Genomic DNA, 13,340 nt, shown 5'->3' on the forward strand with positions numbered 1-13,340 from the left:
TAAATTTATAATGTCATTTCTTCACTATGGTGTTGAGGCGTAGCTGGACGTTGAGTTCCGGTACTCAATAAGCAATGCCTCCAGAATTCGGCGGAAAATATGGAAGGGAATGTCTTAAGCCTAGGTTCCCCCTGCCTATCCTGCTGTGTGCGGGATATATCATGAAGCTGATTTTATAAAGAAAAATAGATATATTTAAAAAGCTTTATTGGCTTTTGAAATCTTTCTTTTTCACTTTTAATTGGCAAGGTATAAAATAATAATTATAAGTTAATAGAAATGATCTTCGATCAACTCTAGCCATATGTATAGTTGATCGAAGGGAACGATAGTAAAATAAATGATACAAAGTATTTAATTAAAATGTAATTTATTTGACAATAAATTTTGATAAGATCTCGATATCCTGAATACAATAATATACAACAGAAATGACATGAGTATCTATCTATAGAAAAAAAAATATTTATAACAATTTTTATACAAATGTTAGGTATTAAGAAGAGAATGTTAACAAATGAGGTCGTCGTAGCGCAACGGCACAGCATCTGACTGTAAACGCAATTGCCGTGTGTTCGATTTCTACTCAGGGGAGCAATATCTTTTCTTTTCCTTGTTCTTGTAACAAGACAAAATGCGGAGTTAAGTTCTGCCCCATAATGCAAGACGGTGCGTGGGCAAGAGAGTGTCTTAACACTAGGTTCCCTCTGCATATTCTTACATAGAGGTAGAAGGAATTTATAACCATACATTTTTCATAATTTTTAGTATGTTTGGCAGAATGTCTCCATTATCCTCTTTGAGCACTACAATTCTGTAATGACAAATGAGATTTTCCAGTAGGTACGTTCACATCAAGATACGTTATAAAAATTAAGATTTTTTTTAGAAATAAACTATTTAATCAAAAGTTCCAATACATTCTGATCGTAGTCTTCCAGACGTAAACACGGGGGGCTCTCTATTATTACTTCACCAACTTTGCCGACCAGCCAGAACGTCTCCATACGCCCTTTACCCTGAAAATCATTTCAAAAAACTTTAATTTGTATAATTTTTAACAAGAAAGAACCAACTTCACTCGGATCCCATAATCAGAACCTAACCAAATTCTCATCAAACTATCCTTGAAGTGTATCCAATAAAAAAATAATAATCGAAATCGATTGTCGTGATATTGAGTAATTCGTCCATTAGTAGCGCACATACTTCATGCAAATTTAAAACTTAAGTGACTTTCTCTTGGATAACATTGTCAGAAATGGACCAAATTAAAAAAGGACCACACGGGAAGCACCAGCTCTCTTCTCTCCATTGGGATCCAACTCACTACTCTCGCGTTTACACTTCAACGCCAAGTCACTTTGACATGGCGGTCTTCTATGTAGGTACATATATACCTAGCCCGAAATACTAAGCAACGACTTTGGAGGAGAGTGTCTTAAATTTATATTTATTTATAACATTGGATGCAACAGTGTTTATGTAGTTGAACGTGCTGAGCACCGAAACCACTCACTGGTTCGAATAGAAAAATAAATTATAGAAATTTATTTGTTACCTTGGGTACCTCCCTTACTCGGACTTCAAGTACCTATAGTGATTTATACATACCGAGGTATATAAAGTAGAGACCACGCCTCGGCAAGCGTAATGTAAAGACGTCCTCCGTGGCGGGCAACGGCTAGATGCGAAGAGCTCAAGATCGAGCTCAGTGGCTTGCCATTGGAAACTCCTATGTCAAGCAATGGACGAGGACAGGTCGATGATAGTGATGATGATGAGGTGAGTGACTTAGCTGGGTTATACTTTGCCAGGGAGTAAAGACTTTACAAGTCAACTGACCTGAACATCAACTACTCCTCTGGATTCCGTTATGTAGTTACCAATATCGTCCAACGCCGCTTTTGTTGTTTCCGATATATGAATTTTCATTGCTGTAAGTAAAATATAAAGTTATATCAAAATATTTATTATGGCCGTAACGAGGACTTTTTACAATTTACATTTAAATATCAGTTGTGTCTGCCCAACAAAAAAGCTATTATCATCGTGGAAGGAATTCTTTGACAGATAGAAAGATAGATAGATAAAAGTAAGAAGAAAAATTTAAGACATTAACATCTTTAGATTAATTACGATTACTACATAGAATTTAGGAACCCAAAACCGTTGTGTTACATTCACACTCTTGTGCCCCTGCACCACGCCGTCGCGACGGCTTCAAATCATCACAAAATAATACGAGATCAGACACTAGATCTATATTCAACAGAAAAAAATCATAACTTACGCTCGCCCGTGCTTTCCATGCGACTTGCGGTATTTATCGTATCCCCAAATAGGCAGTAGCGCGGCATGGTGGTGCCGACGACGCCCGCCACGCACGGGCCCGTGTTGACGCCCGCGCGCACCAGCAGCGGGTCGCAGGGTCGATGCGGGACCCGGGCACCTTCCAAGCTGCGCATCAAAGATAGCGACATGTCTGCTATTTCTGATGCATGGCGATTGCCTGTAAAATCCTTTTGTTACATATGTATAGATTATTTATAATTTTGTTATTTTATCTGCAGGATTCCCTTTTTTGCTGAGTTCTTGAGGCATTGCATATGGATTGGCGGAAATGAATGTCATACTTTACCTTGTTTGGTAACAGGAGAGAGAGACTATAAAAGTATTACAATTTAATTTCTCGAATAGAAATTGAACCCACAACTGTCGCTTTAACAGTCACTTATGCCACGACGGTGTTATAGTGTACTTGATAGAATTGATTACCATTAAAAGAAATGAGATATTTAATGTTTTCTTTGCTCTGGTAACGATGCAAAGCGCGGCGTTGAATTTCAGCCATTCAACACGCCATGCTTCCAGATTTCAGCAGATGGTAGGGATCAGGCTGTCTTAATTTAAAGGAAATGTCTTAAAACTAGGTTTAGGCAAGTTCCATTTGCCCTCTCGCTATATATATGCGTGATAAAGTGTGAAGCTAAAATAAAAGAAACCCACAACACAATGTATAATCCGAAATGTTGTATTGACTTATATTCTAGATTAGGCATACCGTTTCTTTGAGGCAATCCCGACACAACCATATAAGCGTCTCCTATTGTTTCCACTTTATATACGTTATATTGCATTATTCTGTCATCGAACATTCTGCAATGAATAGAACAACGAATATTAAAACCTTATCTCTACACTATAATATATAAAACTTCCATTTCAGACTGATTTGACTGACAGAAACGACGCACAGACGTAAGTAATGGACATAGAAAGGTGAAATTTGGCATGTTAGGAAGTAGAAATGAGCGAAATTCCTATGGGAAACGGGAATTTACTAATTTTAGATGCCTAACTCCACGTAAACAAAATAGTGGGCGACAATTAGAACTATAATAAAGTACTTTTTTAAGAAAAAAAACTACATCATGTGAATAAAATATGAATTAAATCAAATCCGTTACTATAATAACTTATTAATTTTTTTATGGTGTATTACATTTTGCAAATCAAGCCCTTTCATTTTATTAAGTGGGGTGTGCAAAAACTTCTGCCATTTTATTACGGCAGTGCAATTGAATACTGGGAAGTGAATCAAATTTAGCTTACAAGATTTCACGTACACAACACACTACGTACACAACACATTACTATGAATGAAAACGACACTGAAGATCGATCTTGGACCTGAGACCGGTCTTACACATAGGTATACTACGACGGCAAAGTAAATAAAAGCTTGTTTTCTCCAGTTTTCAACAATTCCTTCATAACCAGATCAATACTAACCTATACAACATATTGAGCATATTAATTATCTCCATTGGCGTGCTAGTCGCGGCTATGTTAGTGAATCCCACTATATCACTAAAATATATAGTGACTGCGTCAAAAGCCTCCGCCGGGACCGTCCTCTGTGCCCTAAGTCTCCGTAAAACTGGCATTGGGAGCATTCTTGATAATAATAAATCACTCTTTTGTTTTTCCGCCATTAACTGTTGTGTGCTCCTCTCTATAGATTCTGTGAACGCCTGAAAGTTATTTTGTAAACGGAAGATGTTTCTATATGTGGTAGACACTAGCGAGCGCGTTAAATTACACAAAGTATGTAAATAATATTTTTTTAGCTCACGTAAATACACAATACACTTATTTAAAATATTTATCACAAAACCTATAAAAACTTGAACGTAACGGGATTTGAACACGTGCCTCTAAGAAACCTAAGCGCTCTGACCACTAAGCGATACGTTCTCATCGAGCTGAGTCGAAATTCCTATACTCTTCAAATCCTGCCACCTTTAAATTTTTATATTTTATTTATAAAATTATAGAAAAAGTATAAAAAATTTAAGGTAGCAGGATTTAAAGAATGAGGCCAGTCGTGACGTGTTAAAGTATGACTGTAAGCCAACGGATTCGATCCTCACTCGAAGAGATGAAATAATTATTTAAATGTATATTTCCATTTTTTCGCTCTGGTGTCGTGGCGAAGCGCGGCGTTGATTCTGCCACTTAACATCTCTAGAATTCGGCGGAAAGTGGCGAGCGGAGTGTCTTAACACTATCTACCCTGCTGTGTACGGGATACAGCGTAAAGCAGATGGGATTTTTATGACATTATAAAAATCATTCACTCATTCATTCATTAGAATATATGTTGTTTTTCTTTCCAAAAAACTATTTTTAAACTTACCTGTATAGTTCGGAACGTGTGTCGCAACAGTAACACGAGGACGGGTGCAGCACATATGACCACGCCTAATACTGATGTACCAACGACCAGAGTCCTTCGCGCCGCCCATATTTCTATTGCTGTCGATTCCCTATAATTTTCAAGATATCAATTAAATTCTATTGTTTGTTTAGGCTAAGCAGAGGGAACCTGGGTACCTAGTATTAAAATGCTGAGGATTTATTTGGAAGAATGTATTCACGACGTCCAGATCAGGCGCAATACATAAGAAGTATCTCAGAATATTTTGTATAATTTAATGTCTCTTCTATTAATACTAATATTATAAAAGTTAAACGTGCTAATCTCAGGAACTACTGGGTGAATTTAAAAAATCAATTCGAGTTTAATGGTCCACTTATGTAACTATTTTTATTTCTCCATAGGGGCGAAATGAGCAAACAAACAAAACATAGCCTTTTGTAAATGTTATTTTTTAAAATATAAATATGTTGAAACTAAAATGAGGTCTTAGTGCATCTGTTTTTCTGTTTGTATCCTCACTCGGAGGAATTAGTCATTTACATTTCAGTTTTCAAAAAAAGGGTACATCTTACCTAACAGTTTCCCACAAAGCAGTACGGGCCTCTTTCAATTGGTCCAGCAAATAATATGTACTTCCAATATATTTAGTACTAATTTCTCTGAATACGCTTTTCTTTAAAGTAGTATTTAATGAAAAGGACGAAGATGTTGTGTAGCTGTAATTTTAAATTAATTATGTTATGTAATAAATAATATATTTAAAATTTCGTAGTAATCCTATCCTATATCTTATAAAACAAAGTCGCTTTTCGTGTCTGTCTGTTGTTTCTAACTCTTCTTCTTCTAAACCACCCAACGGATTTTGATGCGGTTTTCACCATTAGGTCGAGTATTTTTCGTAGAAGGTTTATATATAGTTTATTATTTGTACATTCTTATGTAAATTAATATAAATACGATAGATATGTATAAAGTCCTACCCATTGAGACACTTTCGCGCATGCGCTGCTTTAATGGTAAGTACTACATGAAAATAATGTACTAGAGTATTGTTGACTATTTTTAGATAGTTAAATGACTATTTTTAAACGGAAGAAATTATAAACAAAAACCTACCTACTAATAATTACTACAAAAAATGTGAAACCAAATATATCGCGCTTAAATAATACATTCAACTCCAATTATCCAATACGCAAACGCTTCTAACTAAATCTTCGTTGCTATAGAGGCAGCCGGGTTTTTTTTTTTAGAGCTTGTGGTTAATGCTGAAGGGGGTATTCTCTCCCTGATGAAAAGCAAGCACGACGTGGCTGCCTGTGAGGAAAATTAAATAGAATGCATAGGCCGGGAATCGAACCCGGGCCGCCCGCGTGGCAGGCGAGCATTCTACCACTGAACCACCGATGCGTGTAAGGCAGGCGGGCGCGGCGGACGCATGGCGAGTGGCGAGCCGTTTCGCAGCAAGGATTTTTTTGATATTGTAACATCTTCTAAAGTACTTATTAAAATGAAAAACAGTAAAAGACAGTTTTGGTCTACATTAAATGGCCAATGTAACTAATGTACTTATTTATATGCTGAGAGTAAGGGATAAGTGAAACTTGAGTAACATACAGCTGATGTGTCAACGGCGTGATGTGTCAACAATTAAATGCGTTTTTCTGTAAAACTATTCGCAATTTCGAAATATTGTAAAAAGCAAATTTTAATATTCGTTTAACGTAGAAAATTAATAAAGTATTTTAAAGGATAAGGATTAATACCATTATGGAAAAATATCCCTCACAATAAAAAATATATTGAAATTATTATTTTTAGACAGAAAAATGATCACTTCACGTTATTCTTAAAAGATACGCATATGCTCTCGCGGACTTTTTTGTAGATCTTATTAAGAGGAACAATACTCCAGTACATTTTTTTCATGTAGTACTTAACATTAGAGCAGCGCATGCGCGAAAGCGTCTCAACGGGTAGGACTTTATACACATTTATAGTATTTATGTTAATTTACATAAGAATGTACAAATAATAAACTATATATAAACCTTCTACGAAAAACACTCGACTTAATGGTGAAGACCGCATCAAAATCCGTTGGGTGGTTTAGAAGAAGAAGAGTTAGAAACAACAGACAGACACGAAAAGCGACTTTGTTTTATAAGATATAGGATGGGATAGGATAAATAAAATTTGCAATGGTAAAGGCGTTGAGTTCACAGCACAGCACTCACAACACATTGCTTCAAGAATTTTTCTTAATGGGATCATGTCTTAACACTAGATTCCTAACTTCCCTCTGCCTATCCTGCCATGTGTTGTACTGCTGTTAGTATCCCGCGATAATGCGAGCGAGGAGATAAAAAAAATATATAAACTTACAAAGAATAAACATCTTGAAGTGGAGTAGCATTTATCCTTTCAACTTCTAAGTACTGTATAACAGATTGTAAATGTTCCAAAACCGATATTAAATAATATTTCACGTCGAACATAATTTCTCCATCTTCGGAGAGTAAGGAGTACGTAGCTACTGTTAAGAATATCGAGAGTTCATCTATTACTTGCACTAGCTCGTAGCAAGCTGAAAGTTGTCTGGAAAATTTTACAAAATATTACACAATACAAATAACAGTAGGTACCTCTAACTTACTGTTTAAATAATAATCACGATTAAAAAGAAAATAGGTTAAATTTTCATTTAAAAATTAGGTTAAGATTAAAATTCTGATTCACCACGCATTGCCTTCAGAATTCTTCTCAATGGGAATGGAGTTTCTTTACACTAAGTTCCCAGGTTCCCTCTGCCTACTTTTCTATATATGCGGGATACAACGTGTGGGACGAAAAAAATTGATTTCCCTTCATTACCTCCATAACGGTGACCTCGTAGATTTCACATTCTTCATCATATACACTAAGAGTATAGCATTTATTTGTTGATAAATTGATATTCTCTTCATAGATTCTTTCTTCTTTAAATTCCTGAAATGCCTTAATTAGTTTATTTTAAACTTTTTCAGTAAATTATCTTTAAAAAAAAATAAAAAAGGAAAATTATTTACATAGCAGGATATGAAGCCGCGTGTATAGAAATCTGTCCAATTCCTTTATCCATTTTAATAGCTATAGATACTCGTCGATATTATATCTTAAGACCGCCGTCGTAATATAGAGATCAAATTGCAATTAATAAAATGCTTTCACGTCTTATTATACATGCGCGAGCGCATTCACGATCGTTCTTTTTGTATATACCTACGCTGAGTGGGCGGGGTCAGCCAATCACGTGTTGGAAAGGTCAAACTTATAGCCAATAAGATTATTTCAAACGTTTAGTACGGAGTAACGTTAAACATCCGCTTCATAACATGAAATTATGTATAAATAACTGCTAATGCTATAAATTTTAACACGTATTAGCATAGGTACCTATCGATTAGCCTATAAAATGGCAAAACGGTCTCAAATACACACTTACATTATATTCAAGACGTCCTCCCGTAAATGACTGCATGCAATGAAATTTAAATTTTAAATAAATTGCTTAAATAGTAGGGAACCAAATTGGGATATTGACGATATGTTGAGAAAGAAAAACAACCCTTATATAGTACCTAATAGGACAAATTTTAAGATACGAGTAGTGTGACTAATTGCAAACTCGACGGTAGTGGATTCTATTCCGACTTGAAATTTATTTCATCATTCAATAGGTAATGTTTTTTTTTCGGTATGTGGGGAATGGAGTGACCTAACATTCCTCTGCGTATCCTGTTATATACGAGATATAACTTAAAGCTATTAACATTCATATAAAAATCCTTACTATAAAAATATTTGTAAGCAAATTTTGTCATATTTAGAAATAGTATTACCAAAATACTCACTATAAATTCAGTTTCAACGTTTCAGGCACTAGGGACTGCGGCGCGATGTCTAGCCACTTGTCTGATATTAAAAATACCTCTTGTAGTGTCCTGGAACGAAATGTATTAAGCAATTAGGTTACAATATAAGGAAGGTCAAAGAACCAATTCGATTCCCGCGTAAAACTAAAACAACAAAAGAATTAGAGATTATACGTTGTTCTTAAAATGACATCACTGAGGTTAATTATAATTTGAAGTGACAAAGAATGGCTAAGCCTTGCCTTGCCAGAGATGTCCCCAACATATAAATAATTAATTGGCCCCATTGAAAATTGTACCCGAGGTATATAAGGACGATTAAAATTATCTACCCATTTTGTTTTCTTGTCATAGCAATAATTATGATTTAAAGCTATAAGTATATTGTTATTTTTCTATTCTTGCTTTTAATATTTGCTATAGTTTTGGAGTGTAATGAAACACTACAGACACGTGGTCCGTACCGATTCCAAAATCGAACCCCAGGCCTTCGCGTTTACATTGAGACACTGTGCCGCTGCGCCATCACGACTCCATTACAATGATTTATGCAATGTATGTCGATTTAGCAAAACGTTTCTAAACGAGCATTCGACATAATGCAGTAGTAAGTTATGTTCAAAGATTGGACTAAAGTATTTTTGAGAATTTTTCAGCCTGAGAATCCAGACATTTATTTCCAATGCAGATTTATACATTTTTCTAGTCAATTGATTCTATATAAATGTTGTATTATTTAATAGATTCCCAACAATATCAATGTGACGAGTACCAAAGAAACAATATTAAATATCATAATGATTCTTGTAAGATCAAATTTCAGAGAATTGAAATAAAAAAATAAATATATTTATATAAAAATATTCACTATTTAAAGTGAAACTACCGCTGGAATATATCAGATGAGTTCCAAGAAAAATATAATTTTTTTTTTCATTCATGCTTCCTCGGAACCATAACCCAACAAAAAAAATCTACGATGCCCGTCATAATTATTATAGAAACATAAAATTTTACAAATAACATTAATTTTAGCTTTAGGCTGTATCCCATATAAAAGGCGAGGCCTCTGCTTCAAAGGTAATGTCAAAAAAAGAAGAAACGATACAATTATATTTTTAGTTGCAAGAAACACTATTGCACTGCCCTGTCACTAGCAGTGTTCTGGTGACCTTAGATAAGCCGATAAATAAAAAATAAATATTTTACCTACTATTGAAAAGTACAACTAATAGATTTATTTTTTTGCCGCTACGCTTTTTTCTGCACAGCGAGATAATCTGAGAAAACGTAGTGTGAAGAACCTCTGGTCCTCACTTTTTGCGCAAAGATATTACGATATTATCGAGTGGCGGAGCTCAGCACCGCGTTTTACACAAGAAAGAAAGAAAACTCACGAGGCTAAGGGAACAGTGGAAACCTGGTAAAGTTGTGTTAAGTCAAGACACTTCGTCTCCGATTACTCCGTTGCCGAATTATTCAGACACATCATAGAGTAGCGGGGAAATCATCCATCCATCAGCCTTTCAACGTCCACTGCTGGACATAGGCCTCCCCTAATTCTCGCCACTCCGTCCGGTCCTGCGCCCTTTGAATCCAGCGGATTCCCTTAAAAAGACAGCTTTTTAAGGTCGTCGGTCCACCTGGTTGGAAGGCGGCCTGTGCTCCTTTTAAATATAAATATGAAATATTTCATTCCGAGATGGAATTCAATTCACAACCGTGGCGTATACAGTTACTATTTTGATTTAATAGGTCACAACTTTTTATCCTTATTACAAATGTGGATTTAAAGAAATAAAAACCCTTTTTTTATACAAGGTCAAAATACAATTTGCATCGCTACCAGAAAAATGCTAACAATGAAAATTCCATAGCCCATACAATATTGACCCTCTTCCGTCCCAATATTTCTGTGCCTTTTGTTGTAAATCTCTTCTATGCAATGAAAAAAGTAATTTTCGAATTATTTTAAAAGTGGTTCGGGCTTATTAGGTTGACTTAATCGTAATAATACAGATAATAATTTATTGTTCAATTCGTTAGTAATGGGATTTCAAATGGGTTCCCACTCGGGGAATGAAATATTTTCTACTGCCATTCTCTCGCTCCGGTCACAAGACAAAGCGCGGCGTTGGGTTCCGCCACTCAAATTGCTATGCCTCAAGAATTAATGGGGAGCTGTGTTTTAGCACTAAGTTTTCAGGTTCCCTGCCTACTTTGCTAAGTGCGGGATACAGCGTGAAATTTAAAAAAATATATCTGTAATTCTACAAAAAATTGTACATATGCTAGATAGTTCAATGCTTGGATATTTATTCACAGTCCAATGTTTATATTTAAAATGCTACAGGATTTCCACAATCCTTTTATATAAAGCTTATTTCTTTTTTCAACCGCCCTTAGCTATCTCATGCACACATTGTTTCGAAATCGGAAATAAATTCAATACTGTTTCACTTTAAAAGGAATAAAAAATAAAACAAAAATTAAATTTTTACAAGCTCTTTGTTCGTATTTATGATACTTAAAACGTAGGTGTGATATTTATGGAATTAAAATATTTAATTTCCTCGAGTGGGAATCGTTTACACGCTTGAGCCGCTGTAACACGATTGGCCTCATTATTTAAAAAAAACCTACAGCTTTCACTATTAAAAAGATGTACCTATATAAAATGTACATTTTAATATTAAGGATTTAGGTATAACATGTTGAAATACAGAATACAGATCCAATTCCCACAAAATGTGAAATATTTCAAAATTACTGAAACTTCTTTAGTAAAAAACAAATGGTCCACGTCAAATAATCCCTTTATGTTAATAAAATATGAGTTACAAAATGAAAATTGTTTGGAGCTTTACATTTATATACATACAATACAAGCTTCGGGGTGACCTCGTTGGGAAGTTCTAATTGTAATAAGTTTTGAGGCTGGAATTTTCTATGATTTTTATAAGTTCAAACTGTGGTTCGTAGTGAAATTTATATTTTCTGAAATTATGAATTGGTTTTTGTTAGTGGAAGTATTATTAAAATTATATTATTTTGTAGTTTTATTTTGTTAAATATGTTTTGGCTGATGTTTTTATATTATTATGGTAATTGCATACACTCTTTAAGTTCGCTTATTCGGTGGAAAGTGGGGGACGGACTGTCTTAATACTAAGTTCCTTCTGACTACCCTGATATATGGAGATTCAACGTGAATTTGAAACATATATGTGCATATATATGTTTCAAATTTACGCTATTGCAAATATATGCATATACTCGTATATGTTTCAAATTCACGCTGGATCCCCATATATCAAGGTAGTCAGCAAATATTTGCTTAAGATACATTTATGTAGATCTAGAGCTAAATCTAAATCAATTCAATCGATAAAACCTCAATTCATTTCATTTAAAAAGTTAAAACCTACATTTACTTCAAATGTATTTTCATTTACAAACTCTAGAGTATTTTGTGAATATAAATAAACTGTAGAAGAAAATTAAATAAACTATGGGGACCCAATGGAAACACAAATCAAACACTTTCAAAGCAACCAAATTGTTACCTTGTAACATATGGCATAAGTTTAAAAACTAAATTACGCCCATAATTTCTGCATGTTTACTCAATGCAACTTCGAAAGGGGGAAAGCCGGAGTTTCAACAAACATATCGACGGTCCCTAGGTAAAATGTCAAAACTGAAAAATTACAAATTTCTTTTATTGCTGTTTTGAACTACTAACAAGGGTAGTTTCGATTACATACACCTTTAAAAAACGCATAAATTATTATTATTTTGACATTTTGAGAAAATATTAATATACATTTCTTAGTAATTCAAAAGAGCGACAAAAACTTTTGCAATTTTTCAGTTTTGACACTTTACCTAGGGAGCATCGAAATGTATAACATATTATGCCGTTCGAAGTAAATTCATTATAGAATTTTATAAGTGAATCAGTTTTGTCAGTTTGAATACCCTCGACGCCGTCGCCGCCGTGGCGCGCGCTGCTACACAACAGGTATAAATCTGAAGTGAATCTGAAGTGAAATCTAATAAGTGTTTACTGTGAAATATTTTGAAAGAATTGGGTTCATTCCCCACCCGAGAAGTGATTTTTATATTTATAGTATTAATAGTGATTTTTATATATAAAGTATATTTTCATTTCTTCGCTCTGGTATCAAGGCGAAGCGCGGCGGTAAGTTCCGCCACTCAACAATGCCTTCAAAATTCGGCGGAAAGTTTGGAACGAAGGCATGTTGAGTGGAGGAACTTAACACCGCGCTTTGCCTCGTTACCAGAGCGAGGATATGAAACCGTTAAATATTTCATTACCTCGCGTGAGAATCGAACTCACAACACAGTCGAAAGCTTGAGTCCCTGCACTACAACGGCCTCAATAGTTTCATGTTCTGTGAAAAGTATTCTTAACTTAGCTTTACGCTGTATCCCTATCCCGGCTGTACTCAGAGAGAACGTAGAGAGAGTATAACTCCTGTTATTAAAGTTAGTAGTTAAAGTATTAAGAAACTAGAAACCAACGTGGCCCTTCGAGAGAGCATCCTCCACACTAAACTCGATGAATGTGGTATCTATTTCTACTCAAGGGAGTGCTTATATTTACTTTCATTTCTGGTAATACAAAGGGCGATTTTGTGTTTAGCTCTGGAGAGTGGAATTTATTGACACAAGAT

The 13,340-nt window shown here is 34.9% G+C and overlaps 1 protein-coding gene across 3 annotated transcripts in view; it reads right to left on the reverse strand.

Moving 5' to 3' along the window:
* Positions 1-353: 353 nt before the first annotated feature.
* LOC146534124 (uncharacterized) overlaps positions 354-13,340 on the reverse strand; it is a 47,074-nt gene continuing 34,087 nt past the window's right edge. For 2 of the 3 annotated variants that reach the window (XM_085193872.1, XM_085193870.1), the window contains 11 exons: positions 8,620-8,709; positions 8,211-8,240; positions 7,601-7,714; positions 7,112-7,324; positions 5,299-5,442; positions 4,703-4,832; positions 3,796-4,037; positions 3,065-3,159; positions 2,294-2,512; positions 1,846-1,937; positions 354-1,019 (listed from right to left, as the gene is read on the reverse strand). In XM_085193872.1, the coding sequence (XP_085049998.1) occupies positions 897-1,019; positions 1,846-1,937; positions 2,294-2,512; positions 3,065-3,159; positions 3,796-4,037; positions 4,703-4,832; positions 5,299-5,442; positions 7,112-7,324; positions 7,601-7,714; positions 8,211-8,240; positions 8,620-8,709 (1,492 nt within the window). In that variant the 3' untranslated portion in view covers positions 354-896. The remainder of the gene's footprint in view (positions 1,020-1,845; positions 1,938-2,293; positions 2,513-3,064; positions 3,160-3,795; positions 4,038-4,702; positions 4,833-5,298; positions 5,443-7,111; positions 7,325-7,600; positions 7,715-8,210; positions 8,241-8,619; positions 8,710-13,340) is intronic. The other variant, XR_014878527.1, reaches the window with a different exon arrangement.

Source organism: Heliconius melpomene, chromosome 12, assembly GCF_056956725.1.
Source record: "Heliconius melpomene rosina isolate 202511_hmr_F chromosome 12, ASM5695672v1, whole genome shotgun sequence".
NCBI classification, from domain to species: Eukaryota; Metazoa; Arthropoda; class Insecta; order Lepidoptera; family Nymphalidae; genus Heliconius; species Heliconius melpomene.